The following is a 26,284-nucleotide window of genomic DNA, read 5'->3' on the forward strand; positions in this document are numbered from 1 at the left end:
TGGGCGAAAAGGGCTTACAGACCCAGTCTTTTCCGCCCCTCCCTCCCAGTTACCTCCTGTGGGGACCTCCAATAAGAGACTAAATCGAATCCCAATCCTCCTCCTCCCCTCAGGCTTGGCTAGGAAAGCACACGTGACCACAAGTTGGGCGGAGGAGCACAAGCGAGGTGCGCAAGCCCTACGGCTTTCTAAAGAGGCGCGAGCCTCTTTGGACGTCAGTGCGCAAGCGCAGCAGTCCCCCTAAAGGGGCGTGCTCCTCCGCTGGAGTCAACACGCAGGCGTGGACTTTTTCTGCTCAAGACCCACGTTCCGAGGTATTAGCGCGCAGGCGTCCCGCCAGGGGGTGGAGCCCGAGAGAGGGACAGCGGATTTCCGGTTCCTGGAGCAACGAACGGCCGCGGCGGCGACAGCTACAGCTTCAGAGGAAGCGGCTGCGGGGGAGGAAGGCGAGGAGACGGAGAAGGCGGGAGCCACGGGCGGGATTCTCGCCATGGGTCCGCGGACCTAGAACGGTGGAAGGTACCGGCCGGGAGCCGAGCTGGTGAGACGGTCAAGGGGGGTAGAAATGGAGACCGCTCAGGCGGAGAATTGGGAAGGATTGAGGCTCAGAACGCTGACGGAAAGCAATGAAGGGCCCTCGGGCCGATGAGTGGGAGGAATGGCGGCCTCGGAATATTGAAGGGAGGCTTGGGAAGATTTAAGCGGAGGACAGGGAGGGCTGGGGGCTCTGAAGGCTGACAGGTGGAAGTGTCGGGCTCTTGGACAAGGACGGAGAGGCATGGGGAGGACCCGAACGCAGAGGGGAGATAGTGGGGCCTCTCGGGTTAAGGAGAGCGAAATGGGGGTCCAGGATGCTAAAGGGAAGAAATGAGCGGCCTTCGGGCTGATGACGGGGAGAAATGAGGAGTTGGAATGCTGAAAGGGAGGGACGGGCGTCTCACATGGAGGACGATGAGACATAGCGGGGTCAGAACGCCAACAGTTTGGGATGGCTTGGTCTTGGACCAAGAGAGGAATGGGGTGGGGGGTTCAGATGCTGAAGGAAGAAATCAGGGTGTCTGAAGCTGATGAGAGTAACGGAGGGTGAGGACGCCAAAGAAAACTTGTTAACTGCAGAAGAGGGAAATAGGGAGGGTTCGGATACTTGGGGAGCAATTGTGATTCAAAACACTGACAGAGCGAAAGTGAGGTGGGGAGGCATTCGAAGTAGGGTACAAAGGGAATGAGGGGCTGTTCAGGTCAAGGATGCAGAGGAGCTGGGGGTTCTTTGGCAGAGGACACGGGAAATGGAGGCAGTAATACTGAGGAAGGATAAGAGGACAGCAGACAGGAAAGGAATGGAAGGGTTAAAAAAGAAAATTAGTGACCCTTGGATCAAGGAAGGGAATGAATGGGAGGTTAGGGTACTGAGGTAGCCGAGTCCTGTCGGGCGGCCTCTCGCACTAGGGATGTGAGGAATGCGGTCTCTCTGGCTGAGGCTCAGGAGGAACTGGGGATTAGGACGGTGAGAGTGAGGAATGCGTTGAGGATGGGGACCCTTGGGTTGAGGATAAGACTGCCAGATCAAGAAGGGGGCGAGGGTGATGACAAGCTCCTGGGCTCAGGATAGAGACGAACGAAGTGGGAATGGGGCTTTACCCTTCCTTAAGTTGGCCAGTGGCTTGTGGCAGGTCCTAGGTCTTAAACAAGCATGAATAGAAACAGGTTTGTGTGGCACAACATGTCCCTTTCTAAAGCCTCAGTTTTTCCCACTGCCCCTTCCATGTTGCAGGCCGCTGCTGCTTCCCGTGGTCCCCATGGCTGAGGACTGGCTGGACTGCCCAGCCCTGGGCCCCGGCTGGAAGCGCCGTGAGGTTTTTCGCAAGTCAGGTGCCACCTGCGGACGCTCAGACACCTACTACCAGAGGTACTGGGTGGGTTGTGGACAAAGGGGTTAGGACTGAACCTGGTTAGGCAGGGTGAAATCAGGGCTGTGTGATTACATTTATGGGTAATTAAATTATGCATGTACAGTTGATCCTTATTATCTGCAGGTTCCATATTTGAAGATTTGGTTACTCACTAAGATTTGTTCTTTGTACCCCTGAAGTCATAATTACTGTGTTTTCATGATCTTTTGTGGATATGCACAGAGCGGCAAAAAATAGGGCGCCTGATGCATGTGTTCCCAGTCAAGATTGAATGAAGATTTCTTACATTAGCTCTTATGCTGTAAACAAGTGTCCTTTTTGAGGGCTACTTTGTGTCCTGTTTTCTGCACTTTTGAGTGGTGGTTTTGCTCTGCAGAGTTGCCCTGAGTTTAGTGTTGAAGTGCTGTCCAGTGATCCAAGTGCAGGAAGTCTGTTCTGTGCCATATAGAGAAAATGCATGTTAAATAAGCTTCGTTCAGGCATGAGTTGCAGTGCTGTTGGCTGTGAATTCAATGTTAATGAATCAAAAAGGCAGTATATCTAGAAAAAGAAGAGGAAATTAGCCAATTAGTATGTAAGGCTGCTCCAGGAAGTGCTAAAGTAACGTTTATAGTACATGATAAAGCTAAGGAAAAGATGGAAAAGTGGCTAAATCTGTGGTTCCGTGAGATGGTGACCAGAGTTTCGTGGACAGTGTGGTGAAGCCAGAAGCAAAGGACATCGGCTGTGATGTTCCCAGGGTTACAGAAATGGTAAGCCAGTTTCAACTGGTGCTGGCTAGCTCACACGTTTCCAAAGGTGATACTCCGTGAAAAGTGTTGAATTTTCAAGTGAGGCAGGTTCTGCAGATAAGAGTCCGTGGAAGAATTTTAAGAAACACCTGATAGTTGCTGTATAGGCAAAGAGTTATGAGGAAGAGTAGGTTTTCAATGCTGATGAGGCTGGCTTGGTTTACAAGGACATTGACAAAGGAGCCTGTGTAACACAGATGGCTTCCAAAACTCCTAGTTTTAAATCATTCAGAGGCCATGTAGTTAATTATTTGTAAGAGGACTGTATTAACTAAGGTGTCTTTAAACAGAAACACACATAAAACAAGGTTATATACTGATTGGTTGACAAAAATGTGACCAGAGGTTTACAGGAACTTGACCTGTAGTCCCTCTAGGAGCAGTGATTCTGTGCTCACTAATTCAGTGTTTAAAGTGACTTTATAGAACAGAATTACTGTGAATAATGAGAATTGACTATAAATACATGAAAATATGTGTTTACAAAGTTACGTTTAAGGATTTGAGGTCTTTTAGAATATGTTAGTCATGTAGTTATTAAATTTTCTAAACTTTTTTGTGTGTAAGTTGCTGTTTGCTTAGAGGAATACAGTAAAATTGTAATTAGAATTACATTTATTATTATGCTTATAAATAAGTATAATTTTATGTCTATATTGTACAGTTATTCACATATTTACAGTTTTTATAAAACTTTCAAAATAAGTGCAGTGATTAATAATAGAAGAGGCCAGAGGTTTTACCCAAATTAGGGCAAGTGAGTGTGTTTCAGTTTTGGGGAGGCCAGTAGGAGATATGGGACCCTGAGGTCAGAGGTGAAAGACAGTTTATTACTCACTGCATCAGCAGTATCCGGTATATCATCATTCTTGTGCCAGTTCCCCAAATGCCAATTCCCACAGGGTGACATGAGGAGGGCTACTTAATTAGCATCTGCGCATACACTGTGGTAGGAAAGGAACTCCGAGCTTAAGGAATCTAATCTTTAATTGTTAGGACAGTAAGGATGCCTTCTCTTGCTCTGGAAGAACACCCTCTCTTATCTTCCAAGGCTGATGTTGTACACACATCCTTGAAAAAATAGCTCGTTGCAAAGGGTAGTCAGTGCCTCTCTTGCAAGACATGCAAAAATGTGAGTGACCTGTGGAGTATTATCTCCCAACATCAGTGACTTATGCTTTGTTTTGTATGTAGTTGCATTTATTTGTTTACACTGCTATGTATATTGTTTGTACACATACACTTGCCCCTTGAACCATGTAGGGATTAGGGAGCCCATCCCCTATGCAGTCAAAAGTATAACTTTTGACTCCTTAAAAGCTTAACTACTAATAGCCTACTGTTGACTGGAAGCCTTATCAATAACAAATCGTTGGCTAACACATACTTTGTATGTTGTATGTATTATATACTGTATTCTTGTGGGAAAATAAGCTAGAGAACAGATTAAAGAAAATCATGTGGGAGTTCCTTGGTTGCCTAGTGGTTAGGATTCCACACTTTTACTGCTGTGGCCCAGGTTTAGTCCTTGTTTGGGGAACTGAGATCCCATAGACTGAGTGGTGCAGCCCAAAAAGGAGAAAATCATAAGGAAGAAAAAGTTCATTCACAGCACTGTACTGTATTTAGCAATACATTAAATTTACATCATCTGTTTACAGGATAAGTTGCCTGTCAAGTGCCTACAGGAATATTATATGATACAAGGCATTGTAGATCTTATACATATTACTAGTATCAGATATAAAAAATGAAAACATAATATGAAAAATTTATGTTTATTTACAGGTATAACAATTCATGCATTGATGACTGAGAAGGAGCAATATGGTTGCCTTCCGGTAGCCTAGCCTGTACACTAATGAATAAATTGTTATAAAGTTTTTATGGCACACAGTATTATAATCATATTCATGATACAGTGTTGTTACATTGTTTTTTTTTTTTTTTTTTCAAGCCACTTACCTGTGATGATAGGCAGTTTCTTTAATTAACCAGGGAGCGAGGCATACTGTATGGTAATGTAATTCTTTGAAAGCATAGTTATAAAACAGTAAGAAAGCTAACATATTATTAATTTTATATTAAATGCCACTCACCTATAAATGCCTGAATAAAGATAGGCTATCCATTTTGAGTCTTGCATAGATGAATACTTGGGCAGTGATGATGATGGTGACACAGAAATGTCTCATACAGTTCTTCTTTTGTTTTGGTTGCGCTGGGTCTTGGTTGCCGCTCGGGGGCTTTTTGTTGTTGTGGCAAGTGAGGGCCACTCTTTGTTGCTGGCATGGACTTCTCATTGTGGTGGCTTCTCTTGTTGCAGAGCACACGCTCTAGGTACCTGGGCTTCAGTAGTTGCAACGCATGGGCTTAGTTGCCCCACGGCATGTGGAATTTTCCTGGACAAGGAATCAAAACCCAAGTCCCCTGCATTGGCAGGCAGATTCTTAACCACTGGACCGCCAGGGAAATTCTCATATAGTTCTTGCCTTACAGTTGTTAGATTTTCACACAAGGACACTCACCCACAAACGTGATAGACAAGTATTAACTGTACAGCCTGGTTATTATTTACTATTTATTAAGTGGAAGTGGATCATCATAAAGGTTTTCATCTTTGTCATCTTCATGTTGAGTAGGCTGAGGAGGAAGAGAAAGGGGGTTTTGTCTTGCTGAGGAGGGGTGGCAGAGGCAAAAGGAGGAGGAGGTGGGGGTAGGCAGGAGAGGCAGAGACGCTTGGTATAACTTTATAGAAATGCACTGTAATTTCTCTCTGAATTTTTTTTGCTTTTTCAGTTCTCCAGAAATGTTTCTACATTGTCTCAATCTTTCTTCCTCTGTTCGCTTTAATTTCAGTGCCCATGTCATATAAAATAAAAAGTGGTCTTGAATATCAGAACCCTTCTGCTAGATTGTCTAATGTCAGTTTTTTTCTGGCACTCTTCCTTCATCTTCCTCATTATCTGGTACTGGTTCAGCAGCAGTCATTTCTATCAAGTTGTCTTGTATTAATTCCTCTGGTATGATGTCTGTTAGCTCTTGAGTCCAAGATCGATGTCTTGAAACTCTTCATCCTCTCCCTGACTTTTGCCATGTCCACAATCTCTTTCATGATCTCCTTGATTAACTTTGCTGTAAATTCTGGGAAGTCATGCACAACATCTGGACACAGTTTTCTCTAGCAGGAAGTTATTGTTTTGCGCTTGATGACTTTCGTACTCTTTTCTGTAAGGATGATGGCATCTTCAATGGTGTAATCTTTCCAGACTTTTAGGATGTTCTGTCTTTGAAGATTCTCGATAGTGTTGTCAATTCTTTCCATAGAGTTCTGCGTGTAAGGAGCCATAAAGGTCCTTTATAACCCTCTGATCTAGAGGCTGGATTAGACATTGTGTTTGGGGGCAAACAAACCACTTCAACACCTTTGCTGTTGAATTCATGGGGTTCTGAGTGGGCAGGGCATTGCCCAATATAAAAAAAACTTTAAAATCTGTCCCTTAACCGGTGAGATACCTCCTGACAGAGCATCAATGGAACCATTTAAAAAAAATGGTTCTCACTGTCAAGACTTTCTTGTACAACCAAAAGACTGGCAGCTGGTGTTTATCTTTTCCCTTCAAGGCTTGAGGGTTAACAGCTTTATTAATAAGGGCAGTCTTGATCGTAAACCTGACTGCATTTGCACAAAACAGTAGAGTTATTTTATCGCTTCCTGCCTTAAATTCTGGTGCTCACTTCTCTCTCTTACTAATAAATGTCCTTTGCACCGTTTTTTTTTTTTTTCCTCTTTTCAGAATACGATACTTTCATCTCCATTAAAACTTTGTTCAGGCAGATAGCCTTTTTCCTCAGTGATTTTCTTAGTGGCGTCTGGGAACTTGTCTGCTGTCTCCTGGTTAGCAGAAGCCGCTTTTTCTGTTATCTTGACTTTTGTTAAGCCAAACTATCCTTTGCTGGCATTGAATTACCCAGTTTTAGAGCCTTCACCTTCCTTTTGCTTTAAATTGTCATATAATGACTTGACTTTTTCTCAAATCTTGTTATATTTATAGGTATGACTTTCTTATAGCAATCAGGCATCCACATAAAAGCTGCATTTTCAGTACAAGATAAAAACATTTTGCAAAAAGTAGAAGGTTTTTGAGCTGCTGGCATAGTTGCAGCAACAGTGCCTGAATTCCCTTTGTTTTTCTTCCTTTTTTTTTTTAAAATGATAGTCCTTAACCGTGGATGGCTTCCCTGGTGGCTCAGATGGTAAAGAGTCTGCCTGCAATGCAGGAGACCCAGGTTCCATCCCTGGGTCAGGAACATCCCCTGGAGAAGGAAATGGCAACCCACTCCAGTATTCTTGCCTGAAGAATTCCATGGACAGGAGAGCCTTGTGTGCTGTAGTCCATGGGGTCACAAAGAGTCGGACACGACTGAGTGACTAACACTTTCATTTTCACTTTATACTGGATTCATTAATCTTGAATTGGCGGCAACCACAGCTGCAGACCTCAATCTACGGTACATGTCAAGCTATTCAGCTTTTTCCTGTAATGTTATGACTTTTCTCTGCTTCTTGGGAGCACTTCCAATATCACAAGTGACACTTTGTTACGGGTCCCTAGGTGTTATTAAAAGCTTACAGTATTGCACTAAATATGATGAAAATGACATGAGAAAAACCACTGCAAGAGGTCACTTTCTACTGTGATGCTCAATTTTATGGAGAAACAAACTTCTCACTCAGATGATTAGCCTTCCATGCCATTTAAAGTAAATACTTGCAACACCTGAGCTCACTGCAGCAGCAACAGGAGGTAGCTGTGAGATGATTATAGTAGTATGATATGTGCTACAGTTAATTTTGTGCAGTTATGATGTAATACTGCATCTTTACTTCTGTTTATGTTTTTCTTGACTGCAAATGGTGCCACATATGATGTTAAGTATTTGTGTACATATTTTGGTAAATTTTAACTTTTTATAATAGACTTCATATATATATCTTATGGTGGTAAATGATAAAATAGCTAGTATCTACATATATTTTATACATTCATGACACACCTTTTTCTTAATTTTTCCAATATCTCTAGACCACATGATTCATCGAATTGTTTTAAATAGCCACAAATCTCCAAAAAGTTTTTCAATATATTTATTGAAAAAAATTTTATGTGTAAGTGAACCTGTGCAGTTTATATATGTGTTGTTCAGGAGCCAGCTATGTTTAAAACATGTTTTTTCCTTGTATAAATTTTGCGTATGTAGTATATAATGCTATACATGTATGTTATTTAATTTATTTGTGTTGCTATTTGTATTTCCCGTCACTTATGTGAAATCCCAGTAGTGGCACACATTATAAATCTGTGCACATCTGTTTACATTTGTATTATTTATTGATGTTTGTCTACATGCTGGCATTTGTACACCTTCTATATTCCTGCTGTTTGGAGTTACTTGGGGTAGTTTCTTGGTTGGGGTTCATAGGTTGATCCCAGGCTGCTTCCTGTATCCCACCAGCTCTACAGGCCTGGTCATCAGCCCTGTGGGAGGGTCGTATGGGTGGAGTGGCAGTGGCTCCAGCTAGGTACCAACCTGTCCTGGCCCATCCTCAGCCCCACAGGAGACAGGATCCGAAGCAAAGTTGAGCTGACCCGATACCTGGGCCCTGCATGTGATCTCACCCTCTTTGACTTCAAACAAGGCGTCCTCTGCTATCCATCCCCCAAGGTACTGTACGGTGTGGAGTACTCGGGCACAGGTGCTGAGCCTCCTCTGACACCCACCCACGGGTCTCTGTCCTTCCTGCCCTTGCTCTCATTTCCAGGCTCATTCCTTGGCCATCACCAGCAGGAAGCGGAAGAAGCCTTCGAAGCCAGCCAAGGCTCGGAAGTGTCAGGTTGGACCTCAGAAGAGTGAAGTCAGGAAGGAGGCACCAAGGGATGACACCAAGGCTGACACTGACACAGTCCCAGCTTCACTTCCTGCACCTGGGTGAGTGTTGGGCTAGAGTCAAGTCCATGAGGGTTGTGGTTGGGTGTACACTCAGGGCCCCACACCCACGTTTCCCATCCTAGGTGCTGTGAGAACTGTGGAATCAGCTTTTCAGGAGATGGTACCCGAAGGCAGCGGCTCAAGACTTTGTGCAAGGACTGCCGAGGTGAGCAGCCCCTGGGGCACTGGGAGGTAGAGCTGGAGCAGCCTAGGTGTCAGCCTGGCACACAGATACCTGGCTAGAGGCTGATGGTAGGTGACAGGCCAGAGGGAGTCATGAGGTCAGGTACCTGGTGCTCCTTTCACATTTCTTTCTCCCTCCCCATAGCACAGAGAATCGCTTTCAATCGGGAGCAGAGGATGTTTAAGGTAAGCACAGCCTACTTCCTCCTCACAAGTGTGCGGTGGGAGCAGGATGTGATGGCGGCTGGTCAGAGTCCAGTGTCCGAAGGAACAGTGATGGACCCACAGGTGTCAGGGTCATTTTGTAGGGAGCCAGCTGCAGGCAGTCGACAGTGATGGAAGTTGGTCAGTCGACACTGGTCAGGGTCACAGGGGAGTAGACGGCGTTTCCGGCTGCAGTGGTGGTGGCGGCTCATCCCTAGTTACCCACAGCGATGAGGCAGACGGGGACCCGAAGACGTGGTGATGGGGGTTAATGTGGGGTCAGCAGACACGTGAGGGGCGGTGCTCCTGGAGCCGCTCCGCCTGGACCCGTGACCTTGCCCCACCGTTCCTGGCAGCGTGTGGGCTGTGGGGAGTGCACGGCCTGCCAGGTGAAGGAAGACTGCGGGGCCTGCTCCACCTGCCTCCTGCAGCTGCCCCGCGATGTGGCCTCGGGGCTGTTCTGCAAGTGTGAGCGAAGACGGTGCCTCCGCATTGTGGAAAGGGTGAGTCAGGCAGGTGGGGTGGGCCCAAAGCTCACCCATGCTCCTGGCCCTCAGCCCTGGCCCCACGCTTCACACCTCCGGCCCCCACAGAGCCGAGGGTGTGGCGTGTGCCGGGGCTGTCAGACCCGAGAGGACTGTGGCCGCTGTCGAGTCTGCCTTCGCCCTCCCCGCCCTGGGCTCCGGCGCCAGTGGAAGTGCGTCCAGCGGCGCTGCCTCCGGGTAAGTCAGAGTGGGGGGTGCAGGTGGGGGCTGGGGCAGAGCTTACTCTGCTGTTAAAGCTGCTCCTGCTTCCTTCTTTCCAATTGGCCTTGCCCACCTCATGTTTTCTTTTCTCGCCCACCTCACACTCACCTCTCTGGCTCCACCTGCCTGCCCCTGTCTGCCCCTGTCTGCCAGCACCTTGCTCACCGCCTCCGTCGCCACCATCAGCGATGTCAACGACGCCCTCCCCTCGCTGTGGCTCCCCCTGCTGTGAGTGCCCCAGCCCACACTCTGCCTGCCTGTTCCCCTCGCATGCTTTCTGTCTGCCTGTGCCACCAAGCCTGAACTTGCCTTCTGCCTTTCTCTCAGGGTAAACATGGCCGCCGCAGGGGAGGCTGCGACTCCAAGGTGGTGCCCCGGCGGCGTCCACCCCGAGCCCAGTCACCGCCTCTGCCTCCACCTCCTCCACCGCAGCCTCCAGAGTCTCCAGAGCTGGTGAGGCCCTGGTGGGCAGGGGGACGGCACAACCGTAGCCTCACCAACTACCTGCCCTGACCCCACCCCGTTTGCCTCTGCAGCACCCCAGAGCCCTGGCCCCCTCGCCACCTGCTGAATTCATCTATTACTGTGTAGACGAGGACGAGCTAGTGAGTGGCCTCACCCTACCTGAATAAGCCTAGACTCTCCCAGGGCGCTTGGTTATCCCACAGAAGCAGAAGCTGCAATGGGCCTAATAGGGGAGTAGTAAGGCACAGTGATGGACACTAGTATGGGCTGAGCATACAGTGGGGTAGGAACTAATATGGGATCCCCAGGTGCAGTCACAGGACCTGGTGTCAGATGAACCAACGCTCTGATGGGGCTTGCAGAGGAAAAGCTGGCACAGTGCCCGAAGTCCACATAGGATGACCAGGCGCAGTGATGGGAGCTAATGGAGCATCTGCAAAATTCTGCTGGAGGCGGGGGTCAGAGACGTTATCTTGGTAGCTAGTGGGGGACCAGCAGATAGAGCGATGGATACCGTGTTGAAGCAGCCGCCGTCCTCATGGTATCAAGGGCTTTCCAGTACAGTGATATTGCCTGGTGCTGGACTCGCAGACACGGAGGTGTGACTAGTGGGGAGCCAGGCTAAGACTAGTGTCGAACCAGTTCCCTCCAGCAGGGCTGGTGGATGAGTAACAGGAACAGCACTGTCACTATCCTAGTGACAGCCCCCAAACCCCCTGTTCCCAGCAGCCTTACACAAACCGTCGGCAGAACCGCAAGTGTGGGGCCTGTGCAGCCTGCCTGCGGCGGATGGACTGTGGCCACTGCGACTTCTGCTGTGACAAGCCCAAATTTGGGGGCAGCAACCAGAAGCGCCAGAAGTGTCGCTGGCGCCAGTGCCTGCAGTTTGCTATGGTGGGTGTAGCAGGAAGGGTCTGGTGGGTGGGAGGAATAGTGCCAGTCTCCCCCTCGTACCCCCTGCCACCCGATGCCTGGGAGGGGCAGGCAGGCCTGGAGGGTGAGTGGGACAGGCCAGGTGGGTCCTGCCGCTTCAGAGTGGTGGGTGGGTCAGTGGGTTTACCACCAGTTAGCAGATGTTGTGCTGGGGTAAATGAGGAAACTGGGAGGTACTATCATTGCCAGTAGGAGATTCACAGCCTTTGTGATGAGGGGCTTGTCCATAAGGAAATTCGCTGCTGAGACTAACGGGGTTGGGTGGATCGATCAGGGCAGGGTAGTATTGTACCTGGTGGCCATAACATGCCACCTCTCCTCACAGAAGCGGCTCCTGCCAAGTGTCTGGGCAGAGTCCGAAGATGGGGCATCGCCACCCCCAGCTCACCCTCGTCGAAAGCGGCCTGGCTCTACTCGAAGGCCCCATCTGGGTCAGACCCTGAAGCCTCCCTCGGCCACACCCGCAGCTCAACCAGACCGAGCCCAGACCCCCGTGAAGGAGGAAGCAGGTGGCGGCTTTGTGCTGCCCCCACCTGGCACTGACCTTGTGTTCTTACGGGAGGGTGCGAGCAGCCCCGTCCCGGTGCCTGGCCCAGCCTCAGCTGCCACAGAAGCTCGGCTGCAGGTGAGGGTCCCGCCTTCTCCTGCCCTTCCCAACCCCACCCAGCCTCGTGCAGGGACGCTGAGACCAAGTCTGCTGCCATCCTCCTTCACACAGGAGGCCCAGTGCCCTGGCCTGAGTTGGGTTGTGGCCTTACCCCAGGTGAAGCAAGAGAAGGCGGATGCCCAGGAAGACTGGACACCGGGCACAGCCATCCTGACTTCTCCTGTATTGCTGCCCGGCTGCCCCAGCAAGGTGGGGGTCAGTGACGGGTGGTCTGTGAGCAGAGTGATGGGGAGCCATGATGGTGGTTCTTTGAACACAGTAATAGGTGTGCTGATTACAGCCTCTCACAGAGTTATCCCGCCTGTCTGACAGATGCCTCACCCTCCCCAGGCAACTAGTGTGGCCTGCTTTGCTGCCCAGTTAACAGAAAAATGGAAATCTGTGAGGAATGGGAAAGGTCTGTAGACAGATGGTCTTTCTGTGCTCAGGTGTGACGGAATGGGAGTGTCAGCACAGGGACAGGTTGGCTGGTAGGGACACTTTCCTCAGGCCAGCCCTGCCCTTCTGACAACTGCCCATTTCCCACCTCTCCCAGGCAGTAGACCCAGGCCTGCCATCAGTGAAGCAAGAGCCACCTGACCCTGAGGAGGACAAGGAGGACAACAAGGATGTCTCCACCTCTGACTTGGCCCCAGAGGAGGAGGCAGGAGGGGCTGGCACGCCCGTGGTCAGTGCTGGGGGACACCCCACCCTGTCCTGATCCTGCTTTAGGCCCACCAGTCATGGTGACCCTGATGTTAATTCTTCCCCAGATCACGGAGATTTTCAGCCTGGGTGGATCCCGCCTCCGGGACACAGCAGTCTGGTTGCCAAGGTGTGCCCCACACTGTGAGGGGTCGGGATGGAGTGGGGGGTTCTGGCCAGATGTGGGCCCTGAGTCATGAGAGCAGTCAGCGTTTTGACATGGGATAGTGGGAGGTAAAGACCCCATGCGACTGCTCTGGTCACCATCAGTGATGGAATGTGTGCAGGACCTTAGAGATTTCTCCTGAGGTCTGGGCCAGGGCTCTCCTTGAGGAGGGTTACAGGAGCTGATGTCAGGAGAAGAGTTGGTACCCTGTGTTGAGATTGGAAAGAAAAGGGAAGATAAGGAAAGCTTTCCCCCCGTATCCTTAAGAAAATCCACAGGGGTCAGACTTATAATTTCTTATTTAGAGAATCATCATTTGGGGTCTTGAAGGCCTGTGGAGTTTCCAATAGATGAATGGGTGGGCTGGTCAGTGGGGGGTGGTCAGGAGATCTGGTCCTGAGATGGCTTTGTGACTGGTGCCCACACACAACTGGAGTATCCTCAGTGGAAGGAATCAGGCTGTGTTTCTTGAGATTTTCTGGAGCCTGTTGAGGTCATTAACTGTTTCAGCTGCTGCACAGAACTGTCCCTACAGGTGTGGCAGTGGAAGGAAGGATAGGGAGGTGGGAGGACTATAGGACTGGGCTGGTGGGAGGAGGTCAGGGGAATGCTGCCTCCTGCAGGACTGATGAGAGCCCTGACGGAGCCCAGGCGGGCAACGTAAACTGTTGACCTGAACCCCTGGATTCCTTTGTTCCTGCAGACTAATGTCTGCAGGCCAGAAACTGCTCCATCTGTACTTGGGCGAGTACTGAAGTACTGATTGAGACCCTGCTGGGCACACAGTGGTGAATCAATGACCCCGGGAGGCTTGTCTTGCAGGAGACATAGGATTCCTGCCTTCAGGGAGCTTATAATTCAAGTATTGAAGCCATTTCCCCTATGCATGAAATCATTACATATTAACAGAACAGTAATGATGTGCTATGTTGTCTGCAATGGAAGACTGTAGAAGAGAGGGAAGGGATAATTAGGGGGAAATGGAAGAGTAGGAAATGGTTTTGTGATGCTTCATTTTGCACATAGGGAACCTAATTCAACATACAGACCTGCTCCCTCTTCTCTAGGTCCAAGGACCTTAAAAAACCTGGAGGTAGAAAGCAGTAGACTGGAGGCTTCTGCAGACTATAGGACTCAAGGTGATATTTACAGACCGACTTTATCAGAGACAACACTGATCTGCTCAGAGACTGGACCATAGATGGATTGCCAGGGCTTGTGTGGGAGTCAGTAGGAACTGGGAAAACCTACCACCAAACCAGAGGAGCAGGCCTGTTCAGTACTCTGAGCTTATAGAGGAAATGAGCAGAAAAGGAAGACAAAGAGTAGAAAGTTGATGCATCTCCTCCAACCAGTGCAAACCCCAGGAGCCTGAGTGTCATAAGAAGTGTGGATATTAAAGATGGGGGAGCTGGGATGGGAGAGCCGACGTGATTAAAGCCACCTTCGGCCTAAACAAGCCATCATCATACATAATTCTAAATGGATTTGGATGAGACCTTGTAGTGTCTCTAAACATTTCCTCAGGGAGACAGCAGTTCGGAATGTATTGGGAATGTAATGTGAATAAATGAGGAAAGGAACTGCTATTCGTTGAGTTCCTCCCATGGACCTGGTTTAATCCTCAAAAACATCTTTTTAGAATGGCATTGATTGTGCCCATTTTTGCAGAAGGGAAAATGAGATTCAGAGAAACTAAATAACTTGTTCAGTTTCGAACAGCTAGTATCAATAGAGCCTAGGACCAAGATCAAGCCCAGGTTGTAAAAGCCTTGTTTTTAAGTTAAGCCACTAAACTGTTACCTGTAACCTATATCCAGTAGTGTGTGATAGTGTCATATTAACAAGTTTCCAGCAACCTGATAAAAGTGGATTCTTCTAAGCATAACAATAAACCCCTTACAAACTGCTGCCCCTGGGGTGGCATAGGAAACACCAAGACAGTGTGGATCGTGCCACCTTGTCAGAGCACGCATGGCTCCTGAGACTGCGTTATTCCCAGGCCTTGGGTGCCACATAGGATTCCTCAAACCCAAAAGGGCATCTTTCCCCACGGCTGATACTTACCGTCACTCCCTATCCTCAGCCAAAGCAGTCTACAGAATGAAAGCTCCTGGCCTGGCTCCTGTTTCCTCACAACTCACCTCCCTTGTCCCTTGATGACCTTTGAACTTGGTTTCTACTCAGCCCCTGTCTTCTAGGAGTCTGAGCTCCTGCTTCAAGTCCCGCCTAAGGGCCAGTCTTGGCTCAGCCCTGCCTCACTTTCCAGTTCTTCATAAAGTGCCAAAAAGATTACATGTGTGATTCATTACTTAGCTTTATGGGGCTGGGACTAAGTGCCGGCCTCCTGAGTTTGTAGCCTATGTGCCTCCCTTGCTTACTGTAGTCCCAGCCTCGCAGCTTGAGAGAATTCAGAAGTGAAGTGAGCGTTGCTCTACTTTAACTCATTTACAGCTCTCTGCCCCCTTCTTTGCTCCTTCCTTTGCCTCACCCTACTTATTTCAGCCAGAGTCAAGACTGGATACTGTTCTGCTCCCTCCCAGGATCCAACCACCCAATCCTCATATTCTGGTGGTATTTTGACAGTGATGCCCTAAATGTAATTTGAGAATAGCATTCTGACTCATGAGATAAAGTGGTTACCGTGTGTGTCAAGATACAATCAGAAAAGCAGCACTAATATAAAGATTTTATATATGTGTATATGTGTATATAAATATGTATATTAAGGAATTTATTGTAGGTGATTTGGTCTTATGCAATTGTGGGAGCTGGTTGAACAGTCTGTATAAGGCTGTTGTCTTTGCATCTAATGCTGGAGCTTGAAGTCTGCAGGGCAGGCAATCGGGAAGGGAAGATGGATGTAAAATGTGGGAGACGGAGGACACACTCGCGCCCACGAGCACGAGCTGGAAACTGCAAGGATGGCCTGGAAGCCATGTCAGCCTCTCACCACCTCCAACTTCGATGACGTGGGTGTCCTGCAGAAGAAGCTGGTGCCCTTCATCACAGAGTTAAATATGCATCTGGTCCAGGAATTAGAAAAGCTGAAAGAAGATCCTGGGGAAGGTGGAGCAGCTGCAGGCCTGGCTGCAGGCCTGACTGTTGCCCCATACCAACGAGGTGAGCCAGCAGATAAATGACATGTGTGAACTGCAACAGTGCCTGGTGCTCCTGCAGCAACCTTCCGAGTGTGCTGCTGCTTCGCATCTGCCCTCCAGTTCCCACGCACAATCTCTCGTGGCCTGTCCTAACTGGAAGCATGCAGGGAAGGGGATACTGGGAAACGTAGCCTAGTCAAGGTGACACGTTACAAAGCCACCCTGCCATGAATCAGCTCCTAAGGGTCTCACAACTCACCTGAGGATAACTTGGTAAAGCTGCGTTGCTGAAAATGCAAAGCTGAAGACCATGGATTTCATGGTGACCCCAGCAAGTACAGAAATTCTGCCAAGCCCATCCAGAGAAAACTTGCTGGTCTCGGCTATTTTTGTGTCATTCATTCAGGTATCGAGAACCTGACCCGTGGTAGGCACTGTACTTAATACTGAGATTTAGGAATGAAAAAGATAATAGTCCATGCAGTTTTATTAAATACATCAATATGTATTTACAAATGATGAACTTCCAACTTTATCTTGGAATTTAATGGTGAAAATACAGAATTCAGGAAACTGTTGGGAGGACAGCCCTTGCGTGACCTTGTTGGGGCACAATAGGCTTTGGAAATAATATAGTTTATGCTGATTCTATTTTAAAATTATTTTAAAATGATTTTTATTGTCCCGTTTACTGATTTATATATACTTAGTGTTTTGGGGGGGGTGTATCTTAATGGTGCTTAAGTGCTGATAGACTGCCTCTGAGAAACTAGTATAGAAAGTGGGTGGCAAGATCAAGGTCAGGTTCTGTTCAAGGATCTTGGGTGAATCACTTGTAGAGCCCCCTGGAGTTTGAGACTTGGTCGTCGTGCCAGGGCCGGTCCCGCCACCCTCTGAATACGCTCACCAGGGGGCGCTGGCGCCCGGACCCTGGTCCTCCGGCCAGGCTGGAGAGACGCTGCCCCTCAACTCCCTGTCCCTGGGGCGTGGCCTCCCCTGGGCCGAGGCGGTCCAGAATCATCGCAGAGGGAAGCCAACTCCCCTCTTCACAGTGGCTCCGCGGGCTAAACCGAAGCGGGATTAAATTACGGGACACGCCCGGGGTAAGGGCGCAGCGCGAGGAGCTCAGGACCGACGCCGGGACGTTCCAGGGCCGCCGGGTGTCGCCGAGAGTCCGCTTCCCGTGTCGCCGAAAATTCACGTTGATGGGACCCTCCAGGCTGTGGACCTCGGAGGTTCCCAACGGGCGCCCGAGAATCTGGCTTTTACCAAACCCCGCCCCTAGGCTGAGGACGTCACTGCCCTTCTGAGGGTGTGGTGTCACCAGACCAGATCAGCCAGCGGGCCAGGCACCCGTGGGAATTGAAGATCCAGCAACTAGCTCTCAGGACCCCGTTCAGGGAGCGGAGACGATCGTCTAATTTCTTTTCTTTCTTTTGTTTCAGGCTACGTAGACTCTTAGCAGTAAATGAAAATGAGTATTTTACCGAACTTCAGTTGAAAGAAGAAGCATTATAGGAGATAAAAGACAAAAATGAGAATTATTAAAAAATTTCAAAAGAGAAGAGACGTTATTTTGTGGCTGAAAGGCTGAACGAACAATTCAGGAAATGGAGTCCAAACCTAGAAACATGCCGCATGCAAAATCCGAAGTGGGCGGATTACAAATGATTAGGGAATGCTGATTTATAGTAAATTGCGGTCTTAAATTGGGATACGCAGTACTAGTTGTGCTTTTGTTATTACACGTCAGTGACCTACTAGGTGCTAATTTTTTTTCCTGTTAAAAGTTCTGTGTTCTTTCCATTGCAGGAAGTACCAAAGTGTCATTCTTATTTGACTTTTAGGTATTACCTACCACTTTTTGTGGCTCGGTAAAGATTCCGCTTGCAATGCGGAAAACCTGGGTTCGATCCGTGGGTTGGGAAGATCCCCTGGAGAAGGGAAAGGCTACCCACTTTAGTATTCTGGCCTGGAGAATTCCATGAACTGTATAGTTAATGGGGTCGCAAAGAGTCGGGCAAGATTTCGACTTTCACTCACTCACCAGTTTGCTCTTGAGCGGAAGTTCAGCTGTAGTCTCCACCTGTGCTGAGGGCCCATTTTAGGTTTCCTCACTTGTGTTATGTTTTTTTTCTGCCTGGGATCCAGAATGCCAGAGCCTGATCACCGAAATTCTGATCCACGTCCTGGCCCTGGTCTTTATTGTGCCCAGTCAGATCGTGCCGCTGCCCCCCCATCCTAGGGTTCCTCAAGTGTAAGCCCTAGTTTCCTGGTTTTATTAACAAATTTGTCACTACTGGTTGGGTTAGCTGACAAACCAGTTAGGCTCTCTCAGCTTGTTTTAGTAGTATGATGAGGATAATACCCGCTGTTCCATCAGTCAGGTATTTGTGAGACTGAAAGGCTTTATGTGTGAAAATACCTTTAAATTCCTGTAAAGAACTACGCGAATAAGGTTGTCATGTGATGATTTGCCCTGAAGGTTAACTTAGAGATGGTCTCAAAATTTGACCATCCTACAAAGTGTCCGCTAACTCTACTCATGCTTTTAGACATTACAGGATATAAATAGCAAAATCAATTGGAATGTAATTAAATCTTCGACTTCACTTCGGGTTAAGGAGGCGCTTTTCTGCTAGCAGTAAGGGAGCGAAGTCGGCGGGAGGCCTGGCCAAGGGCGGGGTGAGGACTGCGCAGACTCAGCTCTTCCACTCCGAGAGGAAGTTGCGAGTGCCCGTTTCTATGGTCACCATGGTAACGGAGCCAACTTCCGTCCCATTCACCTGTCCCTAGACCCCCGAGGCGCAACACTGGCAACCAGACCTGTGCATCTCACAAGCTCGTCCCGCTGGTACCTGTGGTTGGGGAACCGCGGCGGACACCGCCCCCGACCCGAGGGAGCTCCAAAATGTACAGCCAGCGGCTTGGCATCGTACAGAGAGAGGTTAAGGGGCCCACTCCCAAAGTGGTGATGGTGGTAAGCACGGATATGTGTTTGGGATCCTACCGTTTTCTGTATCTTCCCCCATCTCAGGACCCAACCTAACCTTGGTACCCAGTAGGGGTTCTCTCAAGGGAAGCAGATGCCTGAGGCAGTAGTTTGAATTTTGAATGAGGGAAGAAAAAGGTCTCTTGCCTAAAAGCTCTCGTACTTCGTCCCTCCCTACCCTTTTCGTCCCTCCCTACCCTTTTCCTCCCCGCGTCGGTTGTATTTAGTTTATGTATTTGGAGAATCACCACTGGAGATCTTGAAGGTTGAAGATCTTGCAAGACTTTTAAAAGAGGTCGTGCCCTTGAAATGCGGAGTGTGTGTGTCAAGGAAAGGGCGCTGGGTCAGGTGGCAGGAAATCTGGGGTCTGGACTGGCAGTGATTCAGCTGTACGGCCGGGCCTAGTTCTGTACGCTTAGGAAAACAGTCTGTTGAAGAGTGCTGGACTATGGGGGTTTTGAGTGGTTTTAGGGCCCTTCCTTTGCTGACTCAACTATAACAGAAACATACTTGCAGGCCTGGGAATAGGAGGTTGGTTGCCTTTAAGGCAGTGGTGGTGGTAGGAGGCCAGGGGAACACTGTGTGCTGCAGAATTTGCTGAGCGCCGCTCGGAACCTCGGACAGTTGGTCCATGCACCTGCATTCCTTTGCTTCTACACTCTAGTTTCCACAGGCTAGAAAACCTCCATGTGTAGTTAAGCACCGATAGAGGTATCACTTGAGTCCCTGCTGTGTGCACAACTCTGTGGAAGGTACAGGGGTGAATACATTGGCCCTGGGAGATTTCGCTTTCTCTGAAAGTTTGATCCTTGCCTTCAAGTTGCTATCTAATTGCAGAAACAACTCGCTCACGCACAAAACCGTTAAAGATTAACGCAGTGTGCCAGCACGGTTGATAACGGTGTGCCGTATTGTCTGTGTTAGCACGCTGTGGAAGAAAGAGCAGAGACCACGAAAAATACAGTTTTATTGTGCCCTGTAATGCACAAAGCAGTTGTCAGTTAATTTATAGACCTGCTCCCTCTTCTTTAGGTCCAGGGACTGTAGGATCTGGGTTTGGAAATGAGTAGACTGGAGTCTTTTACAGTCTGTAGGGTTCAAGGTGATGATTATTTTCTTTATGAGGGACAGTAATGGATGTACTTTGGGTTCTGTATCTGAACCCTGAGCTCAGCTGGGCTACTGGTCAGGTGACATTCCTTGTGTCGGAAACCAATAAGGATTTCCATTCCACCAAATTACCACCAAACCAGAGAAGCAGGCCTACTGAATATTTTATGTTTATAGAAGAAGAAAGAGGAAAGGGAAAAGGTCAGCCCTGGTGTATCTCAGATGTCAGAGTGTGATAAGAAGTGTGGATGTTAGAGGTTGTAGAGTCGTGATGGGAGAAGAGTTAAAACCACCAGAGGTGAGACTTGAATGCTAAACAATTTCTTCAAGAGAAGGTGGTGAAATATGTAATGTCTGAAGTAATGAAACAGCAAAAGGAGCAGCTGTTTGGTGAGTGCCTCCTAGGGACCTAGTTATTTACTTCTTGAAATAATTTTTTTTAAGAGAGCTATTTGTTTTGCTCTTTTTGACAGGTGAGAAAACTGAGACTTAAAGAGGTTAAGTAACTTGCTCAAGATCACACAGTTATCAGTAGAGGCCAGACTCAAACCTAGTCTTGTAAGATGTTATTCTTTAAGACATTAAACTGTAATAGTAGAAACTAATTTGAGATGTTACAGTAACAAAAGCTTTCGGTCACCTTGAAAGTACAGGGTAGTTGTGAAACCCTTTATTTTGATTTTAGCATGGTTTAAGAGTTGCAGTGTCCAGTATGGTGGCCACAAATTTGAGCACTTGTAATATGCCTAGAGTCACGTATTGAGATAATAATATTTTGGATATATTGGTTAAATAAAAATATATTAAAATTAATTCCTCCTGTTTCTCTTTATTTTTTAAAATACAGCTGCATCAATGTTAAATTGGAGATCTGGTTTATATTATTTTTCTGTTAAACAGTACAGGTTTTGAGCACATAATACTGAGACTGCATGGATTGGCACCATCTTGTTAGGGAACTCCAGATCATACTTTATTCATCCAGAGACGGGGTCCTCCCTGACCACAAAGTCCTTCCTACCCAGGATGCCACAGCCTTAAAGGGCTTCCTAATTCCCTGCTACTGTTCAGTCTGTTTCTCGCTGCCCTCCACTGCTATTTCCTCTTTAGTCAAAATGTGCCTCAGAGCCTGACTCTTGCCCTGATGACTTAAGACGGTTGATTCCTGATGGCCTTGGCACTTGGTTCCTGCTCTCAGCCCGCCTGTCTACTCGGAGCCTGAGTGTGTCCTGCTCAGGGTGCAGCCTTGACCCAACTCTGCTTTGTTATCACTGAATCTGCGTTCATAGGATGCCATACATATTAGAGAACAGTAGTTTGTTAACTAAATCTAGGCTTTAAATAATTTCAGTATGAGCTAGCTGCTTTCTATGATGTAACCTTCGCCATCACCTTCTGTCTCCAACCTACCTCAGCTTTGTATTATCTTGTTCAACTATTCTAGGCACCCATATGTATAGCCTGAACCTTGAATCTTGTCATGAGGCTGTCTTCAAATGTTGATTTCCTTTCCTTAGAGACTCCTTTACCAAGTTTCAATTACCAAGTCTTCTGGTAATCCAGACAATGATTCTCTCAGTGTAAATGATCAGACTGATTCTCTGCAACGAGTTAAAGCCTTTGTTAAGGTGCATCAGCACACCAGAGTCTGACTTCTCACCTAAGGGTGACTTGATAAACCTGGCTGAAAATACAAAGCTCAAAAACATGGGTTTCATGGTGGCCCCAGGAGGGGCAGGAGTCACATCAAGCCCACCCATGAACAGTTTCATTCATTCATTTTTCCTCTTGATTCATATTGAGAACTTGATGCTGGTAGGCAGGCTTCATGGTAGCAATGAAGAAATAAAAAAGATATAGTCCATATGATTTTAGCAAATGTGTCAATATTTATTCACAATGGTGTATGCATTTCCAACTTTTTGGTGAAAGTTTGTATAAAATGAACATGTTTACAGAAATTCAAGTTATCCCAGAATGTCAGGATCACAGCTCTTGCATTAAACTTCTGGGGACAGTAGAAATAGGAATCAAATTCTGCCATTAGTTTTTTTTTTTTTCCTTTTCTTTCTTTCCCTTCCTCCCTTTCTGTCTTCCTTGCTTCCTTCTTAGTAAAGGATATCTCACTGTCAAAACTTGTTGTGTATATCCTATATACTTAGTAGTTTATTTTAATTGAAAGAATTTTGATGGTGGTAACTATGTTGTCAGAGCCATGAAAAGCAAGGTGGGATAGTGGGTGACAAGATTAAGGTCAGGAATTAGAAGACCTTTAATTCTTGTTCTACTCATTTCTGCCCTAACTACTTAGAGCACTTTGTGCAAATAACTTAAGTCTCTGATTTGATTAGCTAATCTCTGGAGTCCCATTCAAAATTTTAACTTCTATAATTCCATGAACTTTTATTTAAATGACATTTGAGAAGTATTTGAGACTGATTTGATGACATCTTAGGTACAGGTTTCAAAGAATCAAACAAATTACATCTTAGACACTTAAGTTGTTTACAGTTATAGCAGGATATATTAGTTTTATATACCAAGTTTTGTTTAATACGAGTATTGGTGGATTAATTGAAAATATGCAGTTGATTTTGGGTCTATCATAAGTGATACTTGCTTTTTGTTGTTGTTCCAGAGAGCCAAGCCTCCCAAAGGCCAAGGAGCTGAGCATCATCTGGAAAGAATCCAACAAAGTCATCAGAAACATCATGCTATTTTGGCCTCCATTAAGTCATTCGAGCGGGATCGCTTGAAAACTGAGTGGGACCAGCACAATGACCGAAAGTTTGTGGACAGTCTTGTGAAAGCAAGAGTCACGGATGCCATGCAAGGGTTTATCATCAACACTGAAGAAAGACGAAATAAGTAAGGCTTAAAAACTGGCTAATCCAGACTCTGAGACATTCCTGAAACTAGAGTCTGAGAGTGACCAATCAAAAATCAAGTGAATTTTTATAGTAAGGATCATGGCTGAGCTATTCTTATTCCTACCAAACCAATAGCTTATTTTTAAAATAAATTTTCACTTGTGATAACCTATTGATAGAAATCAAAAGAACATATTGTATCATATTTTGTCGTTATAATAAAAATCTTGCTCATTTTGCTTTTTTTGTTGAAATACAGATCGCATATCTCATCTGTACATGATCAAATAAAATGTGGTGTAGATTAGTCTCTTGCTTTAGGTGACAACTCATTTTATGGAGTGCTGTAATGACCTTTCCTTCTTACAAAATTTATGACTGAACATATACTTCTGAAATTGAATTTAACAAAATAAAAATCAATTAGTGAAATGGTGCATATAGCATGACAGTTTTAATTATTTTGCTTGTTGTTGTCATTTTGTTTTGTGAACCTAGGTTACGTGAACTTTTAGCATCAGAAGAAAATGAGTATTTTACTGAAATGCAATTGAAAGAAGAAACAATTGAGGAGAAAAAAGATAGAATGAGAGATAAAATAAGACTATTAAGAGAGAAGAAAGAAAAAGAGAGACAGGATTTTGTGGCTGAAAAGCTAGACCAGCAATTCAGGTAATGATGTCAGAAAAACATACACATAGAATCTGAAGTTGGTATATTAAAAATTATTTAGGAAGACTGATTTACAGTAAAGTGTAGCCCTAACAGGGCACAGCAGTTGTACATTTAAATCTTGGTAATTATACATATATCATTGCACTAAAAAGTTTTGTCTGTTTGCTTTCTGGTGATAATGCGTAAGATTTATTCTCAGCATATTTCAAGTATACAATATAGTATTACTACCTATAGTCCCCATACTCTACATTCAGTTCAGTTCAGTTCAGTTGCTCAGTCGTGTCCTACTCTTTGCAACCCCATGAACTGCAGCACACCAGGCCTCCCTGTGTATCACCAACTCCTGGAGCCTACCCAAACTCATGTTCATTGAGTTGGTGATGCCATCCAACCATCTCATCCTCTGTTATCCCCTTCTCCTCCTGCCCTCAATCTTTCCCAGCATCAGGGTCTTTTCAAATGAGTCAGTTCTTCGCATCAGGTGGCGAAAGTGTTGGAGTTTCAGCTTCAACATCAGTCCTTCCAATAAACACTCAGGACTGATCTCCTTTAGGATGGACTGATTGGATCTCCTTGCAGTCCAAGGACTCTCAAGAGTCTTCTCCAACGCCATAGTTCAAAAGCATCAATTCTTCGGCGCTCAGCTTTCTTTATAGTCCAACTCTCACATCCATACATGACCACTGGAAAAACCATAGCCTTGACTAGATGGACCTTTGTTGGCAAAGTAATGTCTCTGCTTTTTAATATGCTATCTAGGTTGGTCATAACTTTCCTTCCAAGGAGTAAGCGTCTTTGAATTTCATGGCTGCACTCACCATCTGCAGTGGTTTTGGAGCCCCCCAAAATAGCCACTGTTTCCACTGTTTCCCCATCTATTTGCCATGAAGTGATTGCAAATGCCAGATGCCATGGTCTTAGTTTTCTGAATGTTGAGCTTTATGCCAACTTTTTCACCCTCTTCTTTCACTTTCATCAAGAGGCTCTTCTTCACTTTTTGCCATAAGGGTGGTGTCATTTGCGTATCTGAGGTTATTGATATTTATCCCAGCAATCCTGATTTCAGCCTGTGATTCATCCAGCCCAGCATTTCTCATGATGTACTCTGCATATAAGTTAAATAAGCATACTCTATACTAGATCCCCGAAACTTATTCATTCATCTTATAACTGAAAATTTATATCCTTTGAGCAAATCTTCCGTTTTCTCCGATCCCCTAGCCCCTGAGAACTGACATTCTACTCTCTGTTTCTATATGTCAAACCTTTTTCCCCCTTAGATTCCACGGTTAGTGAGATCATACAGTATTTGTTTTTCTCTGTCCAGCCTATTTCACTTAGTATTATATCCTGCAGGTTCATCCATGTTGTCTCAAAGAGCAGAATTTTCTTTTGTATGCTGAGTAATGTTCCATTCCTGGAGTAAGAAATGTCAACCCACTCCAGTATTCTTGCCTGGAAAATTCCATGGGCAGAGGAGCCTGGTGGGCTACAGTCCATGGGGCCACAAAGAGTCGTACATGACTGGGTGCACAATATTCCATTCCACAATTTCTTTATCCATTCATACCTCAGTAAACAGTTTGTTTCCATATGGTAGTTCTAGTTTCAATTTTTGAGGGATCTCCATACTGTTTTTCATAATGGCTCTACCAATTTGTATTTCCACCACAGTGTACAAAGGTGTCCTTTTTTCTACATCCTTGCGAACATCTGTCATCTCTTTTATCTTTTTTTTGTAATAGCCATCCTAACAGGTATGAGGTGATAATCTCATTGTGGCTTTGATTGGCATTTTTATGGTGATTTGTGATGCTGAGTACCTTTTCACATACTTGTTGGCCGTTTGTATGTCTCTTGGAAAAATGCCTATTCAGGGCTTTTGTTCATTTTTGTAGTCAGATTATTTGTTTTTTGCTATTGAGTTATGTGAGTTTCTTACATATTTAGATATTAACCTTTTAGTAGATACATGATTTGAAAATATTCTCTCCCATTCTGTAGGTTGCCTTTTTACTTTGTTGTTTCCATTTCTGTGAAGAAACTTTTTATTAATAATTGGTATAGTCCCACTTGTTTGTTTTTTATTTTGTTGCCTTTGCTTTTAGTGTCTTATCCAAAAAATCATTGTCAAGACCAATGTCAAGGAACTTTTCCTTTATGTTTTCTTCTAAATATTTTACAGTTTCAGGTTTTAATGTTTAAGTTTTTAATCCATTTTGAGTTAATTTTTGTGAATGGTGATCCAGTTTTATTCTTTTGCCTATGGTCATCGAGTTTTACCAAGGTTGTTTATTGAAGAGACTGTCCTTTCCCCATTGTGTGTTCTTGGCCTCTTTATAAAGGACTGGTTGACCATATATATGATACATGGAATTCTTTCTGGGCCCCCTGTTCTGTTCCACTGCTCTGAAAGTGAAAGTCGCTTAGTCATGTCCGACCCTTTGCGACCCCATGGACTATACAGTCCATGGACTTCTCTAGGGCCAGAATACTGGATTGGGTAGCCTTTCCCTTCTCCAGGGAATCTTCCCAACCCAGGGATTGAACCCAGGTCTCCCACACTGCAGGTGGATTCTTTACCAGCAGAGCCACAAGGGAAGTCCAAGAATGCTGGAGTGGGTAGCATATCCCTTCTCCAGCAGATCTTCCTGACCCAGGAATCAAACCGGGGTCTCCTTCTTTGCAGGCAGACTCTTTACCAACTGAGTATTGCTCTATTCATCTGTTTTTATGCCACTATCATTACTGTTTTGATTATCATAGCTTTGTAACATAGTTTGAAATCAAATG

The 26,284-nt window shown here is 46.2% G+C and overlaps 1 protein-coding gene across 50 annotated transcripts in view; it reads left to right on the forward strand.

Annotated features, from left to right (window-relative positions):
• Positions 1 to 351: 351 nt before the first annotated feature.
• The window catches only part of MBD1 (methyl-CpG binding domain protein 1), a 53,538-nt gene continuing 27,605 nt past the window's right edge, over positions 352 to 26,284 (forward strand). For 3 of the 50 annotated variants that reach the window (XR_011482680.1, XM_070452569.1, XM_070452537.1), the window contains exons 1-19: positions 458 to 541; positions 1,772 to 1,906; positions 8,314 to 8,428; positions 8,526 to 8,692; positions 8,776 to 8,858; positions 9,021 to 9,061; positions 9,436 to 9,582; positions 9,673 to 9,801; positions 9,979 to 10,053; positions 10,153 to 10,278; positions 10,362 to 10,430; positions 11,017 to 11,184; positions 11,549 to 11,848; positions 11,942 to 12,079; positions 12,426 to 12,557; positions 12,643 to 12,704; positions 18,638 to 18,821; positions 22,582 to 22,811; positions 23,312 to 23,485. Coding sequence is in view for 31 of the 50 variants with exons in the window: in XM_070452569.1 (XP_070308670.1) it covers positions 1,797 to 1,906; positions 8,314 to 8,428; positions 8,526 to 8,692; positions 8,776 to 8,858; positions 9,021 to 9,061; positions 9,436 to 9,582; positions 9,673 to 9,801; positions 9,979 to 10,053; positions 10,153 to 10,278; positions 10,362 to 10,430; positions 11,017 to 11,184; positions 11,549 to 11,848; positions 11,942 to 12,079; positions 12,426 to 12,557; positions 12,643 to 12,704; positions 18,638 to 18,821; positions 22,582 to 22,811; positions 23,312 to 23,485 (2,450 nt within the window). In the remaining 19 variants the exon portion in view is untranslated. Of the gene's footprint in view, positions 542 to 1,771; positions 1,907 to 8,313; positions 8,429 to 8,525; positions 8,693 to 8,775; positions 8,859 to 9,020; positions 9,062 to 9,362; positions 9,583 to 9,672; positions 9,802 to 9,978; positions 10,054 to 10,152; positions 10,279 to 10,361; positions 10,431 to 11,016; positions 11,185 to 11,548; positions 11,849 to 11,941; positions 12,080 to 12,425; positions 12,558 to 12,642; positions 12,705 to 13,807; positions 16,945 to 17,286; positions 17,557 to 18,637; positions 18,822 to 22,581; positions 22,812 to 23,311; positions 23,486 to 26,284 lie in introns of those variants that run through there. The other 47 variants (XM_070452551.1, XM_070452538.1, XM_070452541.1 and 44 more) reach the window with 47 other exon arrangements.

Source organism: Odocoileus virginianus, chromosome 22, assembly GCF_023699985.2.
Source record: "Odocoileus virginianus isolate 20LAN1187 ecotype Illinois chromosome 22, Ovbor_1.2, whole genome shotgun sequence".
Lineage (NCBI taxonomy): Eukaryota > Metazoa > Chordata > Mammalia > Artiodactyla > Cervidae > Odocoileus > Odocoileus virginianus.